Here is an 11776-nt window from a genome sequence, read left to right on the forward strand (position 1 = left end):
CAAAGGGGTGGGGAAGCGCCTCGGTGTGGCGCGGGGCCACGGAGAGCTGTGTGATCTTCCAGGAGTGCCTGCTGGGAGCCCGTGAATGGTCTGTGGCGATGTGGGGCCCGTGGAGGAGTCGTGGCAGGCGGGCAGTGTGGGTGAAGATGGCGCTGTTGGCCAAGCAAGAGGGGAGAGCAGAGGTGGTGTTGGGAGGGCGAGGAGAGGCTGCTTGGGAGGGGAATGGAGAGCCTGTGTGGGCGTGTAGGGTTGGAGTCAGGCAAGGCCAAGGTGAGGTGGAGCTGGAAGGAGAAGGGTTTCTGCAGGTCGCTGGGTGATCAGTGTCAGGCTAAGGAGAGCATGGGCGCGTGTCTGCCTGGGTACGGGAAGGTAGTGAGAAGGGCTTGGGAAGAGGCTGAGGTCCTGGGAGCCTGTTGTGTGCTGGTTGTTGTTGGTAAGGCTTGTGCTTGGGCCTCGCAAGTGTGTGGGGCTGTTTGGAGAGGCTGTGTGGGAGTGAAGGTGTGCTCACGGGTCGGGGAAGGAAGAGGCGGGGGTCCGTTAAGGCCCTTGGGTGTGCAGGAGTGCCTGTGAGCACATGGGATGCGGCCGTGGGTGTTGAAGGAGGTGTTGGACGTCTTTGGGAGGGCGCTGCGTCTCCCTGTTGCGAGGTGCTTTTGGCCATTGGAGGAGGTCGGTGCCGAGTGGCAAAAGGCAGGCGTTGGTGCCGTGCTGGCGAAGGGCGAGGGGGAGGATGGAGGGAAGCGGAGGCCGTCGAGGCTGCAGGCAGTTGCTGGGCTGTTTCTGGCGGCGGTTTGTCTGGGCGGGTATTTCTGAAGAGCTGAGTGCTGTGGAGGGAGGCAGGCTGCGTTTTGCAAGGGCAGGTGCTGCGTGCCTGGGATGCTGGGTTGGTAGAAGGAGGTGAGCGGTGGTATTGAGCAGGGTGGAGCAGTGGGTGTTGTATGCGGTGATTTTGGGAAGGCCTTTGACGGAGTCTTGCCTGTTTTGCCTGCTGCCCCATTGGTGAGGTGTGTGCTGCAGCGGTGGAGGAGGAGGTGGGTGTGCGGCGAAGGGGAATGGTGCTGTGGGAAGAGCTGCGGTCAGTGGTGCAGGGCATGGTGTTGGCAGGCAGTAAGTGGTGGGGTGCCTGGCGTCTGGGTGGGTGTTGGGGCCAGAGCTGTTTGCTGCGTGTGCTGCCACCGCGGGTGATGGGACGGCTGGCTCTGCGGACGGTTGCGGCGGCCAGCGCCGCAGCAGAGCGGAGCGATGAATGTGCTGGAGGGCAGGGCTGCTGCTGAGCGGGGGGACCTGGAGAGGCGGGAGAAGTAGATGGTGTGGTGGGAAGCTGCTGAAGTTGAAGAAGGGCCAGTGCAAGGTCTTGCGCGTGGGATGGCCTAAGCCGCTGTCCCCGTACAGGAGGCGTCCCAGCCTCCTGTGGGCATGGAGGCGAGCACCCCGATGTCCTGCGAGCTGTTTGGAGGAGGGAGTTGGAGCAGGGGACGCCTGGCGGTGGCTTCCCCCTGGAATGATCACGCTATGATTGTGTGAGGTCCGTGGCGCCCGAGTTTTTACAAAAGGTCTTTATTTGCCTCGAATAAATAGCAGAATAAATAGAGCAAAACAATTATGAGAATAAATAGAATAATTTAAATAAATAGGTGTGTGTTTTGGCGGTGAGGGTCTGGGTAAGTTGCTGGCGTCAGTTGCTTCCCTTGGTGAGGGGTGTGGGGAGTGCAGAGGGCAAGATGTGTTGGCAGCTCTCCTTGTCGCTGGTTGTCTGTGTTTGCCATCGGTGGGTGGCTCTGTGGGAGCAGGCGTGGGTGTGGGGTGCGTGGGGCGACGTTGGTGCGCGGGGTGCTGAAGCGTGGGCGTGCTTGTTCACGGTGCCGCTGGGCTCTGCGCGGTGGTGGTGTTGGTGGTGTTGGGATGGTGTGGGTGTTGTGGGGGGCAGGCGAGGAGGGTGCTGTGGGAGTGATGGGTGCGTGGGTCCGTGGTTGTGGTGAGGAGTGGTTGTGGCTAATCTGCCATGGTGCGGGTGAGGTGGTGGATGCGCTGGAAGCAGGTGTGAGCTTGGAGGCGGACGTTGTCCCAGGCGCAGGGGCTGTGGTGGTGGGTGCGGAGGAAGTCCTGGATGCGCCGGAAGTATCTGGTGATGCTGAGCCATGGGTTGCGGGGCCCTTGGCTTTTGAAATGGGTGTCGTCGCCAGGGAGGCATTGCTGGAGGTGTTGGATTTGGTCGTGGAGCTGGTTGAGGAGCTGTTGGTGTGCGTGGGTGTCCCAGTGCGCGGGGATGGTTTCATTGCTGAGAGTGGTGAAGAGGTGCTGGAGGATGCGGAGGACGGCGGTGGCGGCTTGTTGTGGGGCGTGGATTGCCAGGAGGGTGTTGGGGAAGGAGAAAGGCTCGTTGTGTTGGGCGCAGGGCTGCAGCGGGCTGGGAGCCATGTCGTTGAGGAGCTGGAGGCTGTGCCAGTTGAAGGTGCTCTGTTGGGTGCGGAGGTTGGCGCAGCCGAGGGCAGTGGCGAGAGCGGGCAGGAGGAGCAGGAGCACGGGGGTGCCATGCCACAGGCAGGGGTGTCGTGTTGCAGGCGCAGGCATGGTGGCGTGTTTGGTGGTGCGGTGCAGGAGGCTTGTCAGCCTTGGTGGTGTTGGCGAGCGGTGTGCTTGAGGCTGTGCTGTGTGCGCGTCTTTATTTGGTGCGGCATCTTTCCCTTTTCCGTTTTCTAGTTGCGAAGAATTTCCTGCTCTCGTTTTCAGTTTTGGTTGTTGGCTTTGGTGGCTTTTGCGGTGTTTGCGGAAGTGTGCTTGTGGGTCCGCGGTGCCTTGGAGGGCGGTGGTGGTGCTTGTGTGGTGCTGTGGTTGGTGTTTTGGGGGCCGGCGTGTTTGTGGTGTGTGGGGGAGGTCTGGCTGTTGCCTTGTTGTGTTTGCGTGGGGGATGTGAAAGTGCCCGTGGTGGAGGCCTTTGGGGCAGCTGTGCTGGTGGGGGTGTGTTGGGGTGTTTCCCTTTCGCCTTGCCGTTGTGGTGTGGTGGCCGCTTAGTGCGTTTGAATTTCCCTGCCTCCCCAGCTCTGTTTTCTTGATGTAATGTCCTCGCATTCGTTGTGTTGCTTTTGCTTTCAGGCTGCCGGTTCTTTTTGTTTTCCTGTTAGCGTGTGAGTGCTCTTCGTGCTCTGGGAGTGTTGCCGTGTGCCATATTTTGGAGTAGCGTTGGGAGGCGTGTGGTGCAGCCTGGTGCGGCGGGCAGGTTGTTGTAGAGGAGGTGGCTCAGGGCCTCGTGCAGTTGCACTTTACGTATCTGCAGAGATGGAGATTCGCACAGCCTTCCCAACTCATGTTGCGGCGCTCTTTCCCCTTTCTTGTGAAGGTGATAGTAGTTTTTTTTCTTCCTCTTGTTTTTGCCTTTCCCGTGTTCGGACTTGTGCCCTCAACTCTCATGCTGTCTGTTTTTGTGTCGGAGAAGAGTCTGGCTCAGTCGTTGGTGCATGCTTGCGTGAGGTGTCTGAAGGGAGCAGTAAGGTCTGCCATGGCCAGGCTTAGGGGAGACTTGTGGTTAGCAGGGACGTCAGGAGGTGTTCAGCGTGCCCTGGGGCTCGCTTGTGCTTCCGAGGGCTCTTGCTGTGTCCCCGAATGTATGTGGTGCCGTGTGTTTCCCTTCCTTGCTCTGCGGCTGCATGCGGTGTGCCGTTTTGCGTTTGTCCTTCTGCATGTCGTTGTAGGGATGGCGAGGTGGTGGAAGTGCATGGCCGTTGTGGCCCTGCCAGCGAGCAAGGAGCGCGGTGTCCTTCGGCCACGCAGTGTTTGACGTGCGGGGGGAGTGCAGAGCAGGCTTAGCTTTGGGGTTGTGCTGGCCTGGCTTAGTTGTGGGGTGGGGGAGGGAAGCAGCTAGGGCAGAGGGAGGCTTTTGGGTTAGTGGTGGCCCTGGTGTTTGGAGGGCGATGGAAGAGCTGGTGCCTGGGCAGCCCTCCTGGCGTGGTCTGCTGCTGTTGCGCTGCTCTGTGCTTGCTGGGTAGGAGAGGCCCTCGTTGTAGGCGCGGGTGGTGGTGTTTGGGGGATGTTGCCTTTTGCTTGCTGAGGACGTGCTGGGATGAAGAAAGGCAGCACTAGCGTGCTCTGTGCTGCGAGGCAGGTGCCCAGTTGGCCCCGTGGTTGCTGGTGTGTGAGCTGTGGCGTGAGTGGGAGAGGCCTGGAGGGGCCCTGCTGCTTGTAGCTGTGGAGGCGCTGCTGGGTGCCCTGCTGCTGTTTTGTGTGGCCTTTGGGGCTCTTCCTGGGGGACCTGGTAGCCTCAGGGTGCCGCTGCTTGTGTAAACGCCACTGCAGGCTTTGATGGGTGCCCTGGTGGCTTCTTGGGGGCGAGCCTTGTGGGTGGTGTGGCGTGGCGGAAAGCTTTGTGTGTCGGCGAGAGGTTTGGTTGTGATGGAGGGGTGGTTTGTGGGTGTGGGGTGTAAGTGTGTGTGGGTGTGGTGCCTTGTGTCTGGGAGAGGGTTGGGAAGGGAGCGGGAGTGTGTTGGGAGGTGAGGAGAGCTTGGGGCAGGCGGTGTTGAGGTGGTGAGTTGTGGAGGCTGCGGGATGGTTGTTGGGCAAGGGCAGGAGCAGTGAAGGAGCGGAGGGAGCAGAGCCTTGCGCTGTGGCCCGTGTTGGGTGGGGTGGGCGGGGTGGGCTTGAGGCGTGAGAGCCGCGTGGCTCGGCAGGCCCCGGGTTGGTTTGTGTTGGGAACCGCGTTGCGGGACAGGCGTGACGTTGAGCATGTGGGTGCAGGCCCCCGTGAGCGTGTGGCTTCAGTGGGAGAGCCCTGGGGGCTTGGAGGGCTGCGGTGGCATGTAGGGGTGAGGGTGAAGCTGTTCGCAGCCCTCTCGCAGGCTTGTAGTAGTGGGCTGGGCACTGTTTTGCGGGGGCTGCGGTCTCGGGGTGTCGCCTTTGATGTGAAGAGCCGTGGCCCTTGGAGTGTTCCCCCGCCTGCCCCTGGAAGGGTGGTCTTTGCTCGGCCTGCCTGCTTGGTGGCCAGGTCTTGCTGTGGGGTTGTGCTCAAGGGGCTTTGGGGGCCTGTGCTCAAGGGGCTTTGGGGGCCTCTGCTCATGGCAGCACAGAGCAGGCGGAGCGGGCTGTTGGTGAGGGAGAGAGGCTTGCAGAGAGTGGGCTGCAGGAGGGAGGGTCCTTCCTGCCTGCATTTGTGGGTCTTGCCTTTTCCCACGTAGTTTATTCCTGATGACCACCTTTTATTTTTACCAAAGGTCTTTATTTCCATAGAAAGAATAAATACGAAATAAATAAATAAATAAATAAATAAAATGTGTTAATAGATAGTGAGGGGCGGGTGAGAGTCTTTAGCAGTTGGGCTTGGGACCTTTGTGTCCATCAGAGGAGGTCGCAGTGCAGAAGGGATGTCGAACGCGCTGGGTAATAACTGCTGGCCCTTCTGCGCTAGCTTCGCTGCTGTGCCTTGATGTGAGGCGCGTCTGTGCCTTGCTCTAGCTTCCTTTGCATGGAAGTTGAGGGCGTGGGGAGCGCAGGGTGGTGTGGGTGTGCGGGCTGTGCCGCAGCCTGGCTCCCGCGTGGTGGTGGTGCTGCTGGGTTCAGCGCTGTCCTGCCTGTTTCCCAGGCGTCGTGGAGCCCCGTGTGGCAGAGGGCAGAGTGGTGCCGCTGAATCCGAGTGCTGGCTGTAGATGCCTCTCGTGGCTTGGTGTCTTCTGGCTGTCATTGGGGACAGTGTTTGGAGGAGGATGGGTTTGGAGGGAGGGAGCCGAGTGGCCTGCCATTCTCCGCGTCAGCTTGTGGATGTGTTGGAAGCAAGTCTGCGCTATGAGGCGGACGTTTTCCCAGGCGCAGGGGCTGTGGTTGTGGGTGCGGAGGAATTTCTGGATGTGGTGGAAGTATCTGGTGATGTTGAGGTTGCGGGGCCCTTGGCTTTTGAAATGCCTGCTGCCAGCTGTGAGGCATTGCTGGAGGTGTTGGATTTGATGCTGAAGCTGGTTGAGGAGCTTGGTTCTGTTGTGCCAGTGCGCGGGGGTGTTTTCTTCGCTGAGAGTGGTGAAGAGGTGGTTGAGGGTGCGGTGGATGGCGGCGGTGGCTTGTTGTGGGTCGTGGATTGCCAGGAGGGTGTCGGGGAAGGGGAGAGGCTCGTCGTGTTGGGCGCAGGATGGAGGCGAGCTGGGAGCCATGTCTTTGAGGAGCTGGAGGCTGTGCCAGTTGAAGGTGCTCTGTTGGGTGCGGAGGTTGGCGCAGCCGAGGGCAGTGGCGAGAGCGGGCAGGAGGAGCAGGAGCACGGGGGTGCCATGCCACAGGCAGGGGTGTCGTGTTGCAGGCGCAGGCATGGTGGTGTGTTTGGTGGTGCGGTGCAGGAGGCTTGTCAGCCTTGGTGGTGTTGGCGAGCGGTGTGCTTGAGGCTGTGCTGTGTGCGCGTCTTTATTTGGTGCGGCATCTTTCCCTTTTCCGTTTTCTAGTTGCGAAGAATTTCCTGCTCTCGTTTTCAGTTTTGGTTGTTGGCTTTGGTGGCTTTTGCGGTGTTTGCGGAAGTGCGCTTGTGGGTCTGCGGTGCCTTGGAGGGCGGTGGTGGTGCTTGTGTGGTGCTGTGGTTGGTGTTTTGGGGGCCGGCGTGTTTGTGGTGTGTGGGGGAGGTCTGGCTGTTGCCTTGTTGTGTTTGCATGGGGGATGTGAAAGTGCCCATGGTGGAGGCCTTTGGGGCAGCTGTGCTGGTGGGGGTGTGTTGGGGTGTTTCCCTTTCGCCTTGCCGGTGTGGTGTGGTGGCCGCTTAGTGCGTTTGAATTTCCCTGCCTCCCCAGCTCTGTTTTCTTGATGTAATGTCCTCGCATTCGTTGTGTTGCTTTTGCTTTCAGGCTGCCGGTTCTTTTTGTTTTCCTGTTAGCGTGTGAGTGCTCTTCGTGCTCTGGGAGTGTTGCCGTGTGCCGTATTTTGGGGGAGCGTTGGGTGGCGTGTGGTGCAGCCTGGCACGTTGGGCAGGTTGCGTTAGAGGAGGTGGCTCAGGGCTTCGTGCAGTTGAGCTTTGAGTGTGTGCCTGGACGAAGGTGCCATAGTTTGTGTGCTGCCCTTTAGTGTGTTTGCGTCCCGCGATGGTTGGCGTGTGTGTGTGTGCGCGCGTGCGTGGGTGTTTTGTGCTGCTTGGGGAAGAAATTGTGGTGTTTGCGCTCCTGCCTTTGCGTGTGGTGGTGAGCGTGTGTCCGTGCGAGCGGAGTCTGGCTCTGCCTTCTCTGCCTGCTTGCCTGCAGTGTGCATCGAGAGGCCGAGAATGGCCCTTGGCGGGGATGGTGGTATGGTTCTGTTGGGAAGAGGCGTGGGGAGGTGTGTGGTGCAGGGCAGAGGTGGAAGGAGGGTTGTTCGGAGGGGGTTGTTGGTGTGTGAGGTGTTTGTGCAGCGTGGTGTTGAGAAGGGTGAAAGCTGGAGGGGAGAGGGCATGGCGCCTGTGGGTACCACATTTGAGCGTGCAAGTGTCATTGTGGGAAGGCGTTGGTCGCCGTTTGGAGTGGTAGTGCAGAGTCGGTGCAGAGCTGCAGAGGTGTGAGCTGTGTGGGATGACGGAGAGGTGGTTGGTCAGGTTGTTGAATTGGAGAGGTGGAGCAGAGGGCAAGCGCCTGGGAAGCCCGGAGAGCGTGGGCTGGGGTGGAGGCGGGGTTGTGCTGTGTGTGCAGGGGAGTGTTGAGCGCGTGGAGGTCTGGAGCGGGACAGGTGGCGAAGCAGGCCAGAGTTTGTGGGGCGAGGCTGAGGGGAGAGATGAGGAGAGGTGGTGGTGGAGTGGGGGTGTGCTGCAGGCGTAGTGCTGAAGAGTGAGGGGCAGATGCTGCCTTGCTTTGGGAGGAGGAGAGAGCCGGGGAGTGAGAGGTGCTGGTCGTCCCGGTTGACTTGCAGCCCCCGAGGCTGGAAGTAGGTGCTGGAAGGGACAATAGGGGTGGTTGCCAGGTGTCCTGGGGGTTGCTGGGGCGCGTTGAAGAGAATCTGGTCCCGGTGGTGATGGATGAAGTGCTGTGGCGAGCTGGCGTGTTGGAGCCGCTAGTGAGGCGGAAGGAAGAGGCGTTGGCTGGTGCAAAGGGGTGGGGAAGCGCCTCGGTGTGGCGCGGGGCCACGGAGAGCTGTGTGATCTTCCAGGAGTGCCTGCTGGGAGCCCGTGAATGGTCTGTGGCGATGTGGGGCCCGTGGAGGAGTCGTGGCAGGCGGGCAGTGTGGGTGAAGATGGCGCTGTTGGCCAAGCAAGAGGGGAGAGCAGAGGTGGTGTTGGGAGGGCGAGGAGAGGCTGCTTGGGAGGGGAATGGAGAGCCTGTGTGGGCGTGTAGGGTTGGAGTCAGGCAAGGCCAAGGTGAGGTGGAGCTGGAAGGAGAAGGGTTTCTGCAGGTCGCTGGGTGATCAGTGTCAGGCTAAGGAGAGCATGGGCGCGTGTCTGCCTGGGTACGGGAAGGTTAGTGAGAAGGGCTTGGGAAGAGGCTGAGGTCCTGGGAGCCTGTTGTGTGCTGGTTGTTGTTGGTAAGGCTTGTGCTTGGGCCTCGCAAGTGTGTGGGGCTGTTTGGAGAGGCTGTGTGGGAGTGAAGGTGTGCTCACGGGTCGGGGAAGGAAGAGGCGGGGGTCCGTTAAGGCCCTTGGGTGTGCAGGAGTGCCTGTGAGCACATGGGATGCGGCCGTGGGTGTTGAAGGAGGTGTTGGACGTCTTTGGGAGGGCGCTGCGTCTCCCTGTTGCGAGGTGCTTTTGGCCATTGGAGGAGGTCGGTGCCGAGTGGCAAAAGGCAGGCGTTGGTGCCGTGCTGGCGAAGGGCGAGGGGGAGGATGGAGGGAAGCGGAGGCCGTCGAGGCTGCAGGCAGTTGCTGGGCTGTTTCTGGCGGCGGTTTGTCTGGGCGGGTATTTCTGAAGAGCTGAGTGCTGTGGAGGGAGGCAGGCTGCGTTTTGCAAGGGCAGGTGCTGCGTGCCTGGGATGCTGGGTTGGTAGAAGGAGGTGAGCGGTGGTGTTGAGCAGGGTGGAGCAGTGGGTGTTGTATGCGGTGATTTTGGGAAGGCCTTTGACGGAGTCTTGCCTGTTTTGCCTGCTGCCCCATTGGTGAGGTGTGTGCTGCAGCGGTGGAGGAGGAGGTGGGTGTGCGGCGAAGGGGAATGGTGCTGTGGGAAGAGCTGCGGTCAGTGGTGCAGGGCATGGTGTTGGCAGGCAGTAAGTGGTGGGGTGCCTGGCGTCTGGGTGGGTGTTGGGGCCAGAGCTGTTTGCTGCGTGTGCTGCCACCGCGGGTGATGGGACGGCTGGCTCTGCGGACGGTTGCGGCGGCCAGCGCCGCAGCAGAGCGGAGCGATGAATGTGCTGGAGGGCAGGGCTGCTGCTGAGCGGGGGGACCTGGAGAGGCGGGAGAAGTAGATGGTGTGGTGGGAAGCTGCTGAAGTTGAAGAAGGGCCAGTGCAAGGTCTTGCGCGTGGGATGGCCTAAGCCGCTGTCCCCGTACAGGAGGCGTCCCAGCCTCCTGTGGACATGGAGGCGAGCACCCCGATGTCCTGCGAGCTGTTTGGAGGAGGGAGTTGGAGCAGGGGATGCCTGGCGGTGGCTTCCCCCTGGAATGATCACGCTATGATTGTGTGAGGTCCGTGGCGCCCGAGTTTTTACAAAAGGTCTTTATTTGCCTCGATTAAATAGCAGAATAAATAGAGCAAAACAATTATGAGAATAAATAGAATAATTTAAATAAATAGGTGTGTGTTTTGGCGGTGAGGGTCTGGGTAAGTTGCTGGCGTCAGTTGCTTCCCTTGGTGAGGGGTGTGGGGAGTGCAGAGGGCGAGATGTGTTGGCAGCTCTCCTTGTCGCTGGTTGTCTGTGTTTGCCATCGGTGGGTGGCTCTGTGGGAGCAGGCGTGGGTGTGGGGTGCGTGGGGCGACGTTGGTGCGCGGGGTGCTGAAGCGTGGGCGTGCTTGTTCACGGTGCCGCTGGGCTCTGCGCGGTGGTGGTGTTGGTGGTGTTGGTGGTGTTGGGATGGTGTGGGTGTTGTGGGGGGCAGGCGAGGAGGGTGCTGTGGGAGTGATGGGTGCGTGGGTCCGTGGTTGTGGTGAGGAGTGGTTGTGGCTAATCTGCCATGGTGCGGGTGAGGTGGTGGATGCGCTGGAAGCAGGTGTGAGCTTGGAGGCGGACGTTGTCCCAGGCGCAGGGGCTGTGGTGGTGGGTGCGGAGGAAGTCCTGGATGCGCCGGAAGTATCTGGTGATGCTGAGCCAGGGGTTGCGGGGCCCTTGGCTTTTGAAATGGGTGTCGTCGCCAGGGAGGCATTGCTGGAGGTGTTGGATTTGGTCGTGGAGCTGGTTGAGGAGCTGTTGGTGTGCGTGGGTGTCCCAGTGCGCGGGGATGGTTTCATTGCTGAGAGTGGTGAAGAGGTGCTGGAGGATGCGGAGGACGGCGGTGGCGGCTTGTTGTGGGGCGTGGATTGCCAGGAGGGTGTTGGGGAAGGAGAAAGGCTCGTTGTGTTGGGCGCAGGGCTGCGGCGGGCTGGGAGCCATGTCGTTGAGGAGCTGGAGGCTGTGCCAGTTGAAGGTGCTCTGTTGGGTGCGGAGGTTGGCGCAGCCGAGGGCAGTGGCGAGAGCGGGCAGGAGGAGCAGGAGCACGGGGGTGCCATGCCACAGGCAGGGGTGTCGTGTTGCAGGCGCAGGCATGGTGGCGTGTTTGGTGGTGCGGTGCAGGAGGCTTGTCAGCCTTGGTGGTGTTGGCGAGCGGTGTGCTTGAGGCTGTGCTGTGTGCGCGTCTTTATTTGGTGCGGCATCTTTCCCTTTTCCGTTTTCTAGTTGCGAAGAATTTCCTGCTCTCGTTTTCAGTTTTGGTTGTTGGCTTTGGTGGCTTTTGCGGTGTTTGCGGAAGTGTGCTTGTGGGTCCGCGGTGCCTTGGAGGGCGGTGGTGGTGCTTGTGTGGTGCTGTGGTTGGTGTTTTGGGGGCCGGCGTGTTTGTGGTGTGTGGGGGAGGTCTGGCTGTTGCCTTGTTGTGTTTGCGTGGGGGATGTGAAAGTGCCCGTGGTGGAGGCCTTTGGGGCAGCTGTGCTGGTGGGGGTGTGTTGGGGTGTTTCCCTTTCGCCTTGCCGGTGTGGTGTGGTGGCCGCTTAGTGCGTTTGAATTTCCCTGCCTCCCCAGCTCTGTTTTCTTGATGTAATGTCCTCGCATTCGTTGTGTTGCTTTTGCTTTCAGGCTGCCGGTTCTTTTTGTTTTCCTGTTAGCGTGTGAGTGCTCTTCGTGCTCTGGGAGTGTTGCCGTGTGCCATATTTCGGGGGAGCGTTGGGAGGCGTGTGGTGCAGCCTGGTGCGGCGGGCAGGTTGTTGTAGAGGAGGTGGCTCAGGGCCTCGTGCAGTTGCACTTTACGTATCTGCAGAGATGGAGATTCGCACAGCCTTCCCAACTCATGTTGCGGCGCTCTTTCCCCTTTCTTGTGAAGGTGATAGTAGTTTTTTTTCTTCCTCTTGTTTTTGCCTTTCCCGTGTTCGGACTTGTGCCCTCAACTCTCATGCTGTCTGTTTTTGTGTCGGAGAAGAGTCTGGCTCAGTCGTTGGTGCGTGCTTTCGTGAGGTGTCTGAAGGGAGCAGTAAGGTCTGCCGTGGCCAGGCTTAGGGGAGACTTGTGGTTAGCAGGGACGTCAGGAGGTGTTCAGTGTGCCCTGGGGCTCGCTTGTGCTTCCGAGGGCTCTTGCTGTGTCCCCGAATGTATGTGGTGCCGTGTGTTTCCCTTCCTTGCTCTGCGGCTGCATGCGGTGTGCCGTTTTGCGTTTGTCCTTCTGCATGTCGTTGTAGGGATGGCGAGGTGGTGGAAGTGCATGGCCGTTGTGGCCCTGCCAGCGAGCAAGGAGCGCGGTGTCCTTCGGC

General features: G+C 60.4%; 4 protein-coding genes across 19 annotated transcripts in view; 1 reads left to right on the forward strand and 3 right to left on the reverse strand.

The window, feature by feature from the left end:
* Positions 1–11776, forward strand: part of LOC112987795 (ubiquitin-associated protein 2) — a 172339-nt gene that overhangs the window by 98799 nt on the left and 61764 nt on the right. The window lies entirely within an intron of this gene.
* LOC135324842 (interferon-like) lies at positions 1993–2571 on the reverse strand. Its single transcript, XM_064501827.1, has one exon. It carries the CDS (start codon positions 2569–2571, stop codon positions 1993–1995), a length of 579 nt encoding a protein of 192 aa, XP_064357897.1.
* On the reverse strand, positions 3536–6281 carry LOC135324845 (interferon-like). Its single transcript, XM_064501834.1, has 2 exons — positions 5666–6281; positions 3536–3855 (listed from the first exon to the last, which is right to left on the reverse strand). The coding sequence occupies exons 1-2, from the start codon at positions 6279–6281 to the stop codon at positions 3536–3538; spliced, it is 936 nt and encodes a 311-aa protein (XP_064357904.1).
* LOC135324846 (interferon-like) lies at positions 10008–10586 on the reverse strand. Its single transcript, XM_064501835.1, has one exon. The coding sequence runs from the start codon at positions 10584–10586 to the stop codon at positions 10008–10010; it is 579 nt and encodes a 192-aa protein (XP_064357905.1).

Source organism: Dromaius novaehollandiae, chromosome Z, assembly GCF_036370855.1.
Source record: "Dromaius novaehollandiae isolate bDroNov1 chromosome Z, bDroNov1.hap1, whole genome shotgun sequence".
In the NCBI taxonomy this organism is placed as follows: domain Eukaryota; kingdom Metazoa; phylum Chordata; class Aves; order Casuariiformes; family Dromaiidae; genus Dromaius; species Dromaius novaehollandiae.